The sequence below is a fragment of the Rana temporaria genome, chromosome 1 (genome assembly GCF_905171775.1).
Source record: "Rana temporaria chromosome 1, aRanTem1.1, whole genome shotgun sequence".
Taxonomy (NCBI): Eukaryota; Metazoa; Chordata; class Amphibia; order Anura; family Ranidae; genus Rana; species Rana temporaria.
Window position 1 is genome coordinate 62149539 of NC_053489.1, and position 16927 is coordinate 62166465.

General features: G+C 43.2%; 1 protein-coding gene across 1 annotated transcript in view; it reads right to left on the bottom strand.

Annotated features, from left to right (window-relative positions):
* RICTOR (RPTOR independent companion of MTOR complex 2) overlaps nucleotides 1-16927 on the bottom strand; it is a 214684-nt gene that overhangs the window by 23320 nt on the left and 174437 nt on the right. Inside the window, 9 exon segments of the mRNA XM_040338626.1 lie at nucleotides 541-1534; nucleotides 3376-3605; nucleotides 5384-5490; nucleotides 8218-8310; nucleotides 8421-8508; nucleotides 8714-8823; nucleotides 11582-11660; nucleotides 11739-11815; nucleotides 15850-16014. Coding sequence (XP_040194560.1) covers nucleotides 541-1534; nucleotides 3376-3605; nucleotides 5384-5490; nucleotides 8218-8310; nucleotides 8421-8508; nucleotides 8714-8823; nucleotides 11582-11660; nucleotides 11739-11815; nucleotides 15850-16014 — 1943 coding nt within the window.

Here is a 16927-nt window from a genome sequence, read left to right on the forward strand (position 1 = left end):
CGCAAACAATGTAAAAAATTCAAATTTCGAAGCGGGAACGACGTCCATACTTAAAATTGGCTGCGCCCCCTAATAGCAAGAACAACCTTACGCAGAAAAAGCCTAACGTAAACTACGTAAAGAAATTGCGCCGGCCGTACGTACGTTTGTGAATCGGCGTATCTAGGTAATTTGCATATTCTACCCCGTTAACAACGGAAGCGCCCCTACCGGCCAGAATTGCACACAATTATACGCCGCCGTATTCAAGTTACGTCGGCGGAGGAAGCCTATTTTTTGAGCGTATCTGCCTTTGAGAATCGGCGTAACGATACGCCGGCGCAGATTTGAAATTACGGCGGCGTATCTGGAGATATGCCGCCGTAACAGGTACCTGAATCTAGCCCAGTGTTTCCAGATCACTAACAGGACAGCGTAGATGGTGCACTACAGCTATGTATGGATGAAGAGCTATGAACCTGAACAGATAGGCTGTGTTCCTTGCAAGCATTTAAAGACTTTCATTTTAGTTTTAACTGGATTGCAACTTAATCGCATTACCTGCTTGATGTTAGCCTTGAGTCTAAGCTTCCAGTCTTCATGGTTATGGTATCGGTGAAGAGAACGTCTTTGGCTGGAGAGGCCAAAGCTTCAGAATGTGACAGTGAAGGATGCATTCGTTGTTGCTGTAGCCGTTTCAAAGTTGCATATCCGAATGCATCTCGAGAACTCGTGTAGCTAAAGTGATAATCCGCTAGGCTTTTTATGGCAGCTATGGAGGGTGCTTTAAGTGATTGCGCTCTCCGAGGAAGAGTATGGGAAGACCCTGGGGGGACCAAAGACACAGAGTTCGACTTTGAAAGGGGCAAGTGATTGGGATGAAGCATGGCTGGTTTGACAGTTTTGGTGCTAATGACCGTACTCAAGCTTCCACAGTCTGTATCAAGGTTTGTAGTGTCTATTCCCACAGTCTCTCTAGAAGGGCTGGAGCTCATGGAGCTAATCCCACTAGTCGTTGTGTCCGTATTGAAACTCAAGCTGCGGCTCTTAAAATGTGTGTTCATTGTGCCGTCACCTATAAGTCTCTCACGGCTTGCATGGTCTCTGTGATTTTCGTGCCCCAGACTTTTTGGAAGTTTAAGATCATTTTCGGTAATACTAGGTGTGCTGCCATTGTCATCTATGTGTTTAATGATAGAACTTTCTGGGCGAAGGGTGTTTATTTTGGGAACTTTAAAAACAGAGCCCAAACTGTCCATGGAGTTGAACTCCGAATGCGAACATGGCTCGGTGACCGTTCGGTTCCGCCTTAGTCCTGGCTGCTTGTCCGCCAGGAGTTTATTGGTTTTAGGATCACTGGTGCTGCTGGCCCGAAACTTTTTGCTTGGCAGAGTCAGTGAATTCAGAAAACGATTTTTCACAAACTTGCTTTGTGCAAGAATAGTGAATGGACTGCGATCCTTGTCCTTCAGAGGGGTTTCAAAAAAGGTCTGCTCAGATTCGTCTGAGAAGAAGAAAGGACTTGTCGAAGAATTACCATCTTCAATATACATACCTGTGTAAAAAGGGAAACACATATATTAGACTACATATTACACATGCTTAAAGCGCATATATACTTCTTAAAGGGGTTGTAAAGGTAAAAGTTTTTTCACCTTAATGCATTCTATGCATTAAGGTGAAAAAAACATCTCAGCATTAGTGCCCCCCCCCCCCCCCCCCAGCCCCCGTTTACTTATCTGACCCTTCGAAAAGTCCCACGTCGTGAACGCGCAGGCTTCTCGGTCAGCTTCTCGGCTCATTCATTTGTTGATTGAAAGCAGCGCAGCCATTGGCTGGCGCTGCCGTCAATCACATCCAATGACACGGCGTGCCAAGGGGCAGGGCAGAGTGATACAGTAAGCGGCAATGGCCGCTGGCTGTATCACAGGAGCGCGTCCGCAAGAACTCATCACCATGCTCGCATGGTGATAAGTTCTTGCTAAGGGGGACCCAAGACAGCCGCCGAGGAACCCCAGAAGACCAGGATCGGGGCCACTCTGTGCAAAACGAGCTGCACAGTGGAGGTAAGTATAACATGTTTGTTATTTTAAAAAATAAATAAATTACCTTTACATATCCTTTAAAGCAGGGATATGCAATTAACGGACCTCCAGCTGTTGCAGAACTACAAGCCACAAGCATGACACCCAGAGGCAAAGGCATGATGGGACTTGTAGTTTTGCAACAGCTGGAGGTCTGCTAATTGCATATCCCTGCTTTAAAGCATAAGTTCACTTTTTTACAAAAAATTATAAATGCACATTTTTTTTGCAGATGAAAAAAAATTTGCATTTACAATTTTTTGTTGTAGGAGCCTGTAAAGCATTGCACCATTGATCAACAAATCGCTAATGCCATGCAGGACTCCTGTAGACCTTTCAGTGTATCTGCTTGCTTGTGACTTGTACGGGCGAGCCTATACACTCTGACAGTAAGAATCAAAGAACTACCACAATTCTCACAGCACTGCACCCATGATCAGCAGATCGTGGGTGCAATGCAGGACTCCTGCAGACTGTCTACCTCATACAAGCAGGCAGTTATACAATGACAGGAAGAGACAATGAACTACCACAGTGCTCAACAGCACCCTGACAGAAGTCCTCTGTGAATAAATGACACGAGTTTGGGGATCCCTGGCTTGCTGTCACTATAGGCAGTGGATCGGCGAGCAGCTGCAAGAGTGGGAACATGTTACATCCTAAAAATGGTTGGAATATGTAACATGTTCTCAAAAGGGAAAGTATCTTTTAAAATGCAACATTTGTGACAAAAGCAAACCTAATGAATTTCAAAAGCTAATCATGCAATAATAAAAAAAAAAGTTACAGAATGTGCATTTTTTTTTGCACCTGCACCTTTTAAAAGAATAAAATCATTTAAATGTTATGTTCTTCTCTTCAGGAGAATTTGGGTTATTACAGGTTAATTTTTTTTTTTTTTGTCTTCAGTGGTGGGTGGGTTGAGAATGCTGCAGAGATCGACCCCATGTGGCGTCATTCTCTGTAGAATTCTCCTGTGAATTCAGAGTGGCTTGATGATGGACCGCAAAGGGTCAGTCCTGGGAGTCGCTCAACACATAGGGAGGTGGGCACTCAATTGCGGAGTCTGCAGGTGACAGGGGAAGTACTGAAGCCTGAGCTGAATTACATTTTTTCCTATTTGGGGCTTTGAATTTTTTTTTTTCTTGCAGCTGAAGTGGGGCTCAGACAATATTTAGCCTATCCCTTTCAGAGGAATTAATGGTATATTACTAACTGATACGCTGCATACCTTGAAAAATATATTTGCTGCCTTTTTGTAGATAGGAGACAGGTTTCCCTAATGCACTATAAAAAGCAGAGCAGTTCTTACTAGGAAGGGCGGATTCACTTTCACTGTTGTGTCTCGAGCTGGTTGATTCAGAGTTCAGGCTGAGTGTGCTAGGTATAGATGACAACTCATTACAGAGCTGCTCCATGTCATCTGGAACCACCGGCCACAGCTGTCGTCTGCTATGTCTCACCGCATCCCAGTTATGGCGCTTCAATATGTCGCATCCTTGCTTCGTCTTGGAAAGCAGCCCGAGAACATATGCGCAGGTCCTGGAAAAAAATTGCAATACAAATTTGTTTTGCAATGAGTAAAACATTGCATTTTACTTATGTACATGTGATCATTTTGTTTTTTATTTTTAATGAATTTGCAAAGATTTCAAGCAAACTTCTTTCACGTTGTAATTATGGGGTATTGTTTGTAGAATTTTGAGGAAAATAATTTCATCTATTTTGGAATAAAGCTGTAACATAACAAAATGTGGAAAAGTGAAGCGCTGTGAATACTTTTGGGATGCACTGTAGTCGTATGATAGGTGTGATTTAAGAGCACATTCACATGTATGCCCCTGTGTATGTTCCCATGGGAGCCTGTGCAGGAGCAAAGGAGCGTTTTTTTTAGTTATCTAACACCCTGTTTGTTGTTGGGAGGATGTGCTTATGAGAGCAAATGCTTGTTGGAGTTTGAATAGCAATGTGCTCTAATTTACACAAAGGTTGCCAAACAAGGAGAATGTTAGTTGACTTGCATATATGGGCCCAGATCCACAAAGAAGTTCTGCTGGCGCATCTATTGATACACCGCGTATCTTCTAGGTTGCTCCGGCGTATCTTTGTTTTGTATCCACAAAACAAGATACGCCTGAAGCTGGGCTAGATCCGACTGGCGTACGTCTTAGTACGCCGTCGGATCTAAGGTGCATATTTCCGCTGGCCGCTAGGTGGCGCTTCCGTCGATTTCTGCGTCGAGTATGCAAATTAGCTAGATACGCCAATCCACAAACGTACGTCCGCCCGGCGCATTTTTTTTGCGTCGTTTACATAAGGCTTTTTTTTGGCGTAATGTTACCCCTGCTCTATGAGGCGTACGCAATGTTAAGTATGGACGTCGGGCCAGCGCCTAATTTTCCGCCGTGTACGTCGTTTGCGTAAATCGTTTGCGAATAGGGCTTTGCGTAAATTACGTTCACGTCGTCTAGGCATTGATCGGGCGTAATTTAATTTGAAAATTCGACGTACGAAAAAAAGCGTCAGTTACGTGGGGTCAAGCTTATTTTACATAAAACACGCCCCCCTGTTCATCATTTGAATTCCGCGCCCTTACGCCGGGAGATTTACGATACACCGCCGTAACTTTAGAGGCAAGTGCTTTGTGAATACAGCACTTGCCTCTCAAAGTAGCGGCGGCGTAGCGTAAAAACAATACGCTACGCCTGCCTAAAAATACGCCGCTGACTGTGGATCTGGCCCACGGTATTCAGATTAGTCTTTATAATGGCAAAGCAGAATATAACTTTATCTTAAAGCGGAGTTCCGGCCACAATTTCACTTTTTAAATATAAATACCCCTGTAATACACAAGCTTAATGTATTCTAGTAAAGTTAGTCTGTAAACTAAGGTCCGTTTTGTTAGGTTGTTACAGCATTTAGACACTTTATAAAATAGAAATTGACTGGGGCCATCTTAAGTGTGGGCATCATGAAGCCAGACTGTATGACTTCCTGGATTTCAGCCTTGCAGATCTCGCACATGCTCAGTGCTGCACAAGCAGTGTATTAGGTTTCAGCACCTGTACTGTCCAAGTCACATGATTCTTCGAGACTGGGGAAAGTTACACCCACTACATTCCCAGGAGTCTGTGCGGTGTAGGTTAGGAAGCGGGAAGATTAACTATTCTGCCTAGCAACAACACTTTGAAGGCATCTAAAAAAAAAAAAAAATGTTCTTAAAGGACTAATATAATTTTTTTAAAACTACTGATGTAATGTTTTATTTATGGGTGGAACTCCACTTTAAGAATACACTTAGAGAGAGGGTGGACACTTACCCCCTAATAGAAAGCACCTCACAGTGCTGAGCAAGTGCAATGATATCTGGGATCACATTCTCCTCCTGAAGCAAGTTCAGTCCCCAGTTGGAAGACCCAATGTTACCCTAGAAAAATAAATTAACGACAACTGATTGTAAGAGGTTTACATAAAATGGATTAAACATGGTGTAAGCCAATACGAGAAGTCGAATTTTCACATAAAAGGGATAATTTCAAATATATTGCTCTGCAGCATTTAGACCCCTTTGACTTTCTCTAGGCACCTAGTTACATAGTTGGTTGAATATAGACATCGGTCCATTCAATTCAGTGTCTTTTCCATATCCTTGTACAATGTGCTTGCTATGAAACACGTTCAAATGTTTTTAGAACTTATCTACATCGTCCACTGTCGCCACCAACAGTGGAAGGGAGTTCTAGATGCTTACTGCTTTAACCGTCAAGAACCCCTTACACCGTTTAAGATTGAAAGGCTTTTCTTCCAACTTCATTGTGTGGGCATTTGTCTTTTTTTATAGAGGCCCAAGACCAGTGGTTCTCAACCTGGGGGTCGGGACCCCTTCGGGGGTCAAATGATGATTTGCCAGGGGTCACCAAATCCTGGGCTGTTCCTGAAGCCTGCACCTCTTTTGCAGCCACCCAGCAGGGCTGTCCCTGGAGCCCACAGCCACCCATTCAGCCTCTTTGCAGCCACCCATTCAGCTCACAACATGGCTGGGGGGGCAGAGACTCTAGGTCAGCTGACTGGTGAGGAATGTGAAGTGTGAAACATAGTGAATAACACTACCTGTGATTATAGTTCCCATTAAAAGTCCCCACTACAGTTCTCAGATCAGCAAATGACCTTGATCAAGAGCACCTAAGTTGGCTGATCAGAACTCTCCCACCAGCACTGCCACTCATCCCAACTCTCCCACCAGCACTGCCACTCATCCCAACTCTCCCACCAGCGCTGCCACTCATCCCAACTCTCCCACCCCCACTGCCACTCATCCCAACTCTCCCACCAGCACTGCCACTCATCCCAACTCTCCCACCAGCACTGCCACTCATCCCAACTCTCCCACCAGCGCTGCCACTCATCCCAACTCTCCCACCAGCACTGCCACTCATCCCAACTCTCCCACCAGCACTGCCACTCATCCCAACTCTCCCACCAGCGCTGCCACTCATCCCAACTCTCCCAACAGCACTGCCACTCATCCCAACTCTCCCAACAGCACTGCCACTCATCCCAACTCTCCCAACAGCACTGCCACTCATCCCAACTCTCCCACCCCCAAGGAGTAGGGGAAGGAATAAAAATAGAGAATACATTGAAAGAAAATTAAATAAGGGGGAACAACAAATAAAAAGGGAGAGAAAGATTAGGAGAAAGAGCAAGAAAGACTGCTAGATTGAGGGATGGGGAAAAAAAGAAAGAAGAAATTAGGATAGAGAGATAAAAGGGAAAGAAAGGAGAACAAAGAGTGGTACATACTAAAATGTACCATAAGGGGTTTTAATACTTCACAAATGTAAGGGTTAGGGGCGCAAATTACTTGTTTTGCCTTGGGTGCTGACAAACCACGCTACAATTTTTTTTACTGTTAGGGGTCCCCACAACTTGGGAAATTTTATCAAGGGGTCACGCCACTAGAACGGTTGAGAACCAATGCCCAAGACTAAAGTGTAAATCGCTATCATATGCCCTCTTAGGTCCCTTTTCCACAAAGAGAATACGTTTATGGAGGACTAAAAATTGTTCCTCATAATTGCAGTCCTCAAGCCCCCTTATTAGCTTTGTTGCCCTTCTCTGGATTCTTTCCCGTTCCAGCACATCCTTCCTGGTGACCAAAACTGGATGGGATACACAAGATGGAGCCGAACCAGAGTTTTGTAAAGCGACAGACAGTTTTATCCCTTGTGTAAATACCCTTTTTATTGCATGCTAGTAGCCTGATGGCCGTGGGGCAGCTTGGCATTACATATTATTTCCAAATCTGTCATCTACTAGGAACCTCGGATCCTTTTCCATTCTCGATTCTCCCAGAGGTTCTCCCCCTAGTGTGTAACTTGCATTCCTAGTTTGAGTTTCCTACACTGAACCTCATCTATCATTTAGCTGGCCACCCTTCTGTTACGAAGGTCTTCTTATAAAAGTTGCTATATCCTGTTGTGAAAGTTATTAACCTGCTTAGTTTTATGTCATCCGTTAACACTAAGCTTGAACTACTTATTCAAACCGCTATGAAATTTATGAACAAGTAAAACAGAACTGGTCCAAGGACAGAGGCCTGGGGCACCCAGCTCACAACTCCAGACCGTCCCAAGACTAAAGAAAGCTGAGGGTGCACTGTCCCTTTAATCAATAATTAAAGGCTAAAAAAACACGTTTTACATTATACCCCCATTTAAGGTGTAACATGAAGCATGGTCAGTCGGCCATTGCCCTCCAGACCTCCACTCATCCCAAAAACTACCCCCCCCCCCCCCCCCCATGGTTGTGCAGGCGAATGCAAAAGAGAGTCCTTGTCTGCCACCACTTTCACTCCCTGCAGCCCAGTAACCAAAGGCTTGTGTCTCAGTATGGACCAGTGGCTGCAGAAAGAGTCTGCAGGAGCCTGTACATTACACCTGTGACCGACTGATCACGGTTCCACGGCTTTCCAGTCTCTTATGCAAAAACTATATACATATAAACTAAATCTTGTTATAAGAACAATCTTCTTAAAGATGGTGCACTCCTGATCCTACAACACCTGGTCAAAGGTAGTCAAACAGCTGAAGCAAAACATCAATATTTGATCACAATTAAGCAGTAATTACATGTAAAAGGTCTTTCGACTTACCAATGACCAGAGAGCTGCTTTGAGCTGTTTGATTCCTTCCCACTTGTCTAGTGATGGTGAACGTACAGTGTAGCTTAGATCTGGAACAACGTTCTAAAAATAAAATAAAAGACAAAACTTTCCAATACGAGCTTCAGGCAATACATACGGTACAATTTCTTTTCGTCCATTCCTTTAGGCTCTAGAAAATATATTTTTCTCACCTGGACCTCCAGAAGCTGACAACCAGTTTTATGATGCACAAGCTGCCCATACAAGTGAACAGGTAAATACACATAGGGTCGCAGCACTCTAAATAAAAACAGAACATAAAAAAAAATGTATTCATAAATGTCAATTGTGCAGTTTTCTCAGCCAATACCTTTTAGTCGCAGGTAACTTCCCTCTATTTATAAGTAAACGATTTTATTTGTTACTTACTGTATGCCATAGTGAACATCATCATGGTACATGTGTCCATACTTTATTTATATAGTCAGTTTGCATAATCATTTACCTCTGATTACTGCGTCGCACATAGTTATCGCCATCAACAGGCTTTCGGTAGGTGGTGAGAGCCTCATTCAGCTGCTCTTCTACCAATTCAACATATTTTAGATTATATTCCTAGGGCAGGGAAAAACAGAAGTACATTCAAGCTAGTAAACAGGAATTGAGTTACAAACAATATGGTCAGGTAATGCGCTGTTAGCAACTACTTGCAGCTCAGCAGGTGCTCAGAAGAAGCCAACCTTTGCATAGCTGAGCATCCCATTTAGTCTCTCATCACAGATCCAAAACTGCACAATATTTATAGCAAAGTTGCTAATAAAGAGTTTACTGTGCTCTAAACATCTGCGATCTGTGAGGATAGAATAAATGAGCTAATCCCAGAACGGTTGTGATTTTGCTTGGATTGAGACAGGATTGTCATGACATGACTCAGTTGGGATTGATTTACTAAAACTGGAGAGTGCAAAATCTGGTGCAGCTCTGCATAGTAACCAATCACTGAAGTTAGAAGCCGATTGGCTACCGTGCACAGCTGCACCAGATTTTGCACGCTTCAGTTTTAGTAAATCAACCCCATTGTGTCCACGCTGGTGCTGCACACATCTTGCAAATCTCCCTCTGGCAGTAATAATTTTATCACTCACAGATTCAAGTATTTAACCCCATAATGAGTGTTGGATCTGCGATAGGATTTTGTAGTGTAATCTTGCACTAGGATGAAGGAAGCGTACACACCTATTTTAAGATTTTCCAGGTACACTTGCTTTGTGCACCTGTGATGAAGTGAGCAAGTTCTTGCAAGAACACTAACCCCCAGGAAACTGCATTTGATAATGATTGCGTGACAAAACAATGCAGATAAAACACAGCTTTGCCATTAAAATATGTCTCTATCTGCCCTTTATGGTTTAGAAGCAGTGCAGGAACTTCCACTGGTAGATCAAATAAAATCGATTCATCTATGGCTTGCCTTATTATGTAAATATACATATATATCATGCTGAATATATCTAAGTTATAAAAAAAAACAAAAAACACTTTGGGCTAGATTGTCAAACGAGATACGACGGCGTATCTCCAGATACGCCGTTGTATCTCTGAGTTGCGCGGCCGTATCTATGCGCCTGATTCTTAGAATCAGTTACGCATAGATTTCCCGTAGATCTGACTGGCGTAACTGTGTTACACAGTCGTATTGTAACTGCATATTTACGCTGGCCGCTAGGTGGCGTTTCCGTCGAGTATGCAAATTAGCTAGATACGCGAATTCACAAACGTACGCCCGGCCGACGCAGTACATTTATGCCGTTTACGTTACGCTTTTCCTGGCGTATAGTTACCCCTGCTATATGGTAGCATAAGTGCGGCGTACCAATGTTAAGTATGGCCAACGTTCCCGCGACGAAATTTTAAAATTTTACGTCGTTTGCGTAACTCGTCCGTGAATGGGGCTGGACGTAATTTACGTTCACGTCAAAACCTATACGTCCTTGCGGCGTATTAGGAGCAATGCACACTGGGAGATTTCCACGGACGGCGCATGCGCCGTTCGTGAAAAATGTCAATCACGTCGGGTCACACAACATTTACATAAAACACGCCGCCCTGTTCCAAATTTGAATTAGGCGGGCTTACGCCGGCCGATTTACGTTACGCCGCCGCAACTTACGGAGCAAGTGCTTTGAGAATACAGCACTTGCCCGTCTAAGTTGCGGAGGCGTGACGTAAATCGAATACGTTACGCCACCGCAAAGATACGCGATTCTACGAGAATCTGGCCCGCCCTTTTTTTTAGGTTATATGGTTTTCAATGGCATAGTTCACACCAGTGCTTGCAGTTCTAAGGAGTTCCATTAACCCCTTCCCGACTAGCCGCTGCAGTTTCACTGAAGGCAGGTTGGCTCCCCTGGGCGAACCAACGTAACTGTACATCGGTTCGCCTTCTGACCACTAGGAGGCGGGGGCGCGCGCACGCGCCACCGGAGCAATGCGATTGCTCCTCACAGAGACAGAACGGAGATCTGTCAATGTAAACAGACTGGAATTTTTTATTTTTTTTTAATGGGGATAGTTATAGCAAAAAGTACAAAATATTAGTGTTCTGTTTATAGCAAAAAAAAAAAACAAAAAACAGCAGAGATGATCAAATACCTCCAAAAAAAAGCTCTATTGGTGGGGAAAAAAGGACCCCAATTTTGTTTGGGTACAACATCACATGTAAGTTGAAGCGATGCAGTGCCGTATCAGAAAAAATGGCCTGGTCACTGAGCAGCCAAATTTTCCAGGGCTGAAGTGGTAAAAAAGTAGAACATGCTTTTCTTTTTCCTGCACTGTATTATACTGGAATGCTGTAAAACGCATCAAAAACACACTGGAGCGCACCAAAATACCACTGGAACACACATGTCCTGAATTAAGGTTAACCTCTTCCGGACCGTCCACCGTGTATATACGTCGCTACTTAGACATTAAATAACTTTGTTATGGCAGCAGATAGATACCATAACCCCAGTCTTTTTATTCATGGCGGGCAGCCCGCTTTAAGATAAACGTAGTCTCCAAGGCAGATTCGCCGCAAGATCACTTTTATGGGTGGCGGATTAAGTTCACCAGTGTTTTGCTTCTCATTCACTGTCCCATTATATGCTGGGGGAGGGACAACTTAGCTGTCACACCTAACTGCAGTAGAGCTTCCTGCTCTTGTGCTGTGTGGCAGAGCTGTATAACTATCAGTACTGGATGGGCAGGAATACAAAACCTTTAGCAGGTAAAACGGCTTTCTAATTTGTAGTTCAGCTTTAGGGATGACTTTTCGGGTTATAAACTTGTTGGTCGAAGAACCTTAAGTTAATAAAATATTTAGGTCTGTTACCTGGTGCCATTTTTCCAGCTGCTTTGTGACATAACCCCTTTCATTTAAGTAGGAAAACCCCTTTGGAATTGACAGGAACCTGCAGAGAAAACAGATTAGCAGATAAGAAGTAGTCAGATTTTCTGTAAAATATTAACAGGTGAGAAATGAGGTTTACCTTATGAGGAGCAGCAGGCCCTTATCCCCAAGATGAGAGAGTGCAGGTTTCATCTGGATGAGTGCGTGTAGATTAGCCTGCGGGGAGAGCACACAATGTGAACACCACACTGAGCTCCACATACATTACACAAAACTAGTACAAATCAGAGCGGAGACGGCCCAGGCAGCCAATCCGTTTCCACGTTTCATTTCCCTGCCGAGTCTGTATTTATCCCTTAGATGTGTGCAAATGCCAGAGGACATTGTTCTGGTCGGTCTCTTTTTTCCCCATCAGCTAAAAAAAAAAAAAACCTGCACAAGGGGACCCGTTTACTCTTTTGATGGGACAGTCTTAAGGTTGGTCGCTATTGTATATGTAATTTAGCCCTGGTTCACATTGGTGCGTTTTGACATGTCAAATCGGCGGCAATTGCACCGTCCTAATCGGTGCGACACTGCATTTGCACCAATTTCAAAAAGTAGTTTCTGTACTACTTTTTGCGATTTCAGGGTGCGATTTCCATTGACATCTGTGCAGAAATCCGCACCGATGTCTGTGAAATCGCCGCCGAAATCGGGATGGACATGCAGGAGTAAAATCGCACGAGTTCAGCTGAAATTCTTTCCCACAGCTCAGCGCAAACCTAGGCTTGGATGCATATTACATGCGTTTTAAACCCCGGACACAAAAAAATTATCTAAGACTCTAAAAACACAACAAAATGTACCTTTTTGGTGGGTTTCCATTGACTATAATGAAAGGGATTTTTCAAACAGACAGGACTTTTTAAAACCGCAGTGCAGAGATGTGAACAGATTTTAAGGTAACTATTTTTCATTAACTTCTGTCATGCTGGAAAGGTGCCTTTTAGTGCGGCAAAACGCACCAGGGTAAACAGGGCCTTAGACAGCTCAATTCCCTTCTTTGGCAGTTGGCACCACCAAAAGATTTCCCCCTCCTCTACTGTTCCTATGAAAGCTATAAAATCCAATTCCAATCGCTTTCAGTACCAGAGACAATGACACCAGCACCAAAAAAATTGAGTGAGTATCCACAATGGAGACAGAAAATAATAAAAACATCTTTCCTAGTCCATCTAGGAAACTAACCAAACTAAAAGAAAAAGTTTTGGCTTTTTAGACAAAAGGCTGAGGTCTCTTTCAAGATGGCATTTAGGCGACAGGAAGTTACATTGAAAATTGCCTCTACCCACCAACAATACTTTTTTTTCTGGTAAGCATTTAAATCCTTTATATGGCCTTCAGCTAAAATGACTCCTGTTTTAATTAAGGTTTCACTGTGATGTCATATCGGTAGGGAGATGATGAGCACTTTGTTTAGTGTATTAGCAGTAGCAATACAAAGAGGATTAAACCCACTAATTTGAGATATATAGATAGATATATATTAGTGCTGTGGAAATTAACTATTAATTCCTTGATTAATCGTAAAAAATTTTGATTGGTACTCACCTCTCCGCCAGCTTCCGGGTCTTCAGGGAGTTCCGTTGGAGATCCGGTGACGTCACGGACACCGGCGGGGCTTGCCGTGTCCATCTGAAGGGCTCCTTTGCTGTGCCCTTCATATCTGCATGTCGGCGGGACCTTACTATCTGCCACACGCAAGGGCTGTTACACTTCCCTCTATCACTTCCCTCTATCAACCTGGGATTCTACAGCCATCCACTGGGAGTTGTGATAGTTCCCTTCACGGGACATCTACATGCTGACAGACTGCTGTTAACCTCTCCTCATATGGATTCAGCAGTGGCATCGTTGTACACATTTTTATACCAGTATCATACATAGCTACATGTTTTTATGACTGCTTTTGGTACCGTTTGGTATTACTCACACCAATTTTACAGTTTATGTAGCTACATCGATTTTATCTCCAGTGCAATATTTATTTGGTTACCTACTTGAAGACTATAAAAGTTTTAATGGTATTCCCATCGAGTGCTGCCTTTGTGTGTTTTTTGTATCCTGCTATCCATTTTTCCAGTGGTTGGTAGCTGCACTGGGAATCAGCCTGCAAGGAGATCAGCTAAAAGTAGTTGGATCTGTATGTGCGTTATAATTAATCAAAATTAGTCGATTAAAAAAAAAATCATTTAATCGAACACGACAATTTTAATCAGTAACAGCCATATATATATATATATATATATATATATATATATATATATATATAATGGGCCAAATTCCCAAAAACGTAGCCTAACTTAACTTTCAGCAGTTAAGTTACACAGGCGTTAAATTTCTACCTAAGTGCCCGATCTTCAAAGCACTTACCTAGAAATTACACACCGTGTAACTTAAGTGCCTCCGTCGCAAGGCGGTCCTCCTCTCCGGGGGGCGATTACAATTTAAATGAGGCGCGCTCCCGCGCCAGCCGTACTGCGCATGCGTGTGACGTAATTTTTCCGACGTGCAGCGCGCGAACGTAATTTACGCCGGGCTTTGTGGATTGCGACGGGACAATAAAGTTGCGACGGGTGAAAAAAAAAATACGCGCCGGAAAAAAAAAATTAAATGTAAAAAAAAAATCGCGGCGATCGAAAAAAAGGTCTGGTTTTACATGGTGTACTAACTTTACACATTGTAAAACCAGCCCTAATTTTGCGCAAGCAAATCGGAACTTACGCAGAAACCACAATGCTTAAAAGCTTTGTGGATCTGCTTAAGTCCTCATTTGCATACGCAAAGCGGCATTTCAATGAGAAATGCCCCCAGCGGCGGATGCGGTACTGCATCCTAAGATCTGACAGTGTAAGTGTCTTACAGATGTCAGATCTTCTGCCTAACTTTGGAAAAATCCTTTTGAGGATCGTTTCCAAAGATAGGCACAGCAGTTCCGCCTGCGTATCTCTTTTGAAGATTTGGCCCAATGTTTGTATATGCCTCCACCTAACAATTGTATATTTATTTTCTCCATCAGATTGTTCCCCACAGTTATTACCTTTTGTATAACTTGACCCTCCCTTTTAGATTGTAAGCTCTAATGAGCAGGGCTCTTTGATTCCTCCTGTATTGAATTGTATTGTAACTCTACTGTTTGCTCCAAGTTGTAAAACCCCATGTTGTAAAGCACTCCATAAACTGTTAGCACTACCTAAATCCTGTATAATAATAATATACACACACACCGTTGATCGCATGTTTGTTGGAGGACATACAGGGGTTAATTTACCAACATCAAATAGACTGCACTTAAAGGGCAGTTGCTTTAGTGAGATTATTAAATGAGGTAAAACTTCACTTTGTAAAAAAAAAAAAAAAACAGCATTTTTGCCTGCACCTGATTGATAGAAGTCAGCAGACCTTCCTCTCATTTACTAAGCTCTGGAGCAACTACACTTGCACAATCAACACCTATGTTTTTCAAAAATGAACTGTAAGGTCCCTTACACAAGGAGCGGGCGCCATTGGAGTCTCCCTGCTCAGCCTGGAATCTGGTCGCTAAATAGGCTGGTCTGTGTCTGCTCTGCTAATGCAGAATGAAAACATACACGGCCCATTCTCCTCTATAGGCAGTCCGTTTACACCCAACTGCCATCCGATCGGCTCTGCCAGACGGATGGAGAACGAATCTCTACCCATCTGTTTTTAGCAGACAGGATCGGATCAGATGTTGGCAAGTGTCAATGAACACCTCCGTTGACACCCGTTACTCCATAGAGGAGACTGGAGGGCCTGATCGGCCTGCCCGTGTGAAAGACTTCACACAACTTTTATTTTGATGCACAAAGAGTTTATTTCGTTGATTTAAAACACAAGTCCCATTGGCCTTTAACTTCAGTATCGAGGAGATGACAGCAAGGTCTACACAAGATGATCACTCAGCACTTATAGGAGAAGCGAATGACTGAACATTTGGTTGGTAAGCTTGATCACCAATTGAAAAACCTGTGACTGTAGTCCACGGTTGCTCCGGTGTTCCTGCTGAACAGTCACACTGCCCATGACAGACACTATCGGTACTGTACTGGTATAACAGCCCAAATTATCAACAGAACAGGAAAAAGATCCAAAACTCTACATTTGTCCACATCGGATAAACAGTAGCACCAACACCCACCTAGGCTAGGAAAAATAAATGAAATTTCTATAAAATATACTATAATCACCTTGTCTTCACAGGCCTCATCCAAAATATCTAAGGCTTCCGAGGAGATATTTTTGCTTTTGTCGTGTAGCTGCGTCACCAGTAACTCGATCCCCCAGTTGCTGAAAAACTCCACATTGGCTCTCAGAAGAACCCGCAAATGTTTTGTTGCGTATAGACGACAGCTCTGTGCACAATGAAAAAATGTCAACGTTTCCATCAAGTATTTTTTTTATTATTATTTATTTATTTAGAATTGTACATAACAAACCAAAACTGATGTGGTTTTGAGGTCTGCAATTTGTCCACAAACCCCAAAGGTTACCATGGTACTATAGCATTATACTGCATAACAGAAGACACAACGACTACTGATGGCTTCAACAACCTTTTGGGCCGGTTTTCAAGAAATGGCTTCCTCCACTATGGGGTTCATTTAAAGCAGGGACCCTCAAACTACGGCCCTCCAGCTGTTGCGGAACTACACATCCCATGAGGCATCGTAAAACTCTGACATTCACAGACATGACTAGGCATGATGGGAATTGTAGTTACTGAACAACTGGAGGGCCGTAGTTTGAAGACCCCTGCTTTAAAGGATACATAAACATTTAGGAGCATGTTACACCCATATTTAGGTGTAACATGCCCCTGTTCTTAAGCTGTGGTTACTGTTTAATCTATTCATTCTTTAAGATTGTCAAAGATCACAACAAAGATTCTAAAATTGGTTTCAGTGAGTTTTTAAAGCTTACACTTGGGGCAGACATTGTCGTCTCTCTGAAAAGTGACCTGTAGTGAACTCATTTTCAAGGGCGTTAGACAGCAAGGAGGTTATGTGTTGCTTCCTAGCCTACTGTTTAACCCTATAATATCTGCACCAATTGCATTGCATGTTGTTGCAACGCAGGAACACTGACCTGCAGTATTACCCTCCGAACGCGCAGGTGTAATTTTGTCACGGCATGTTTACCACCCCGTCTGGCTGCCTTTAGGCCCCATTGACACCTGAAGCTACAAAACACTGGAGGGGGGGGAAAAAATCAATTATTCTCTATGGAGATGGTTCACATCACTCCAAAACGCCTGAAGCCGAAAAA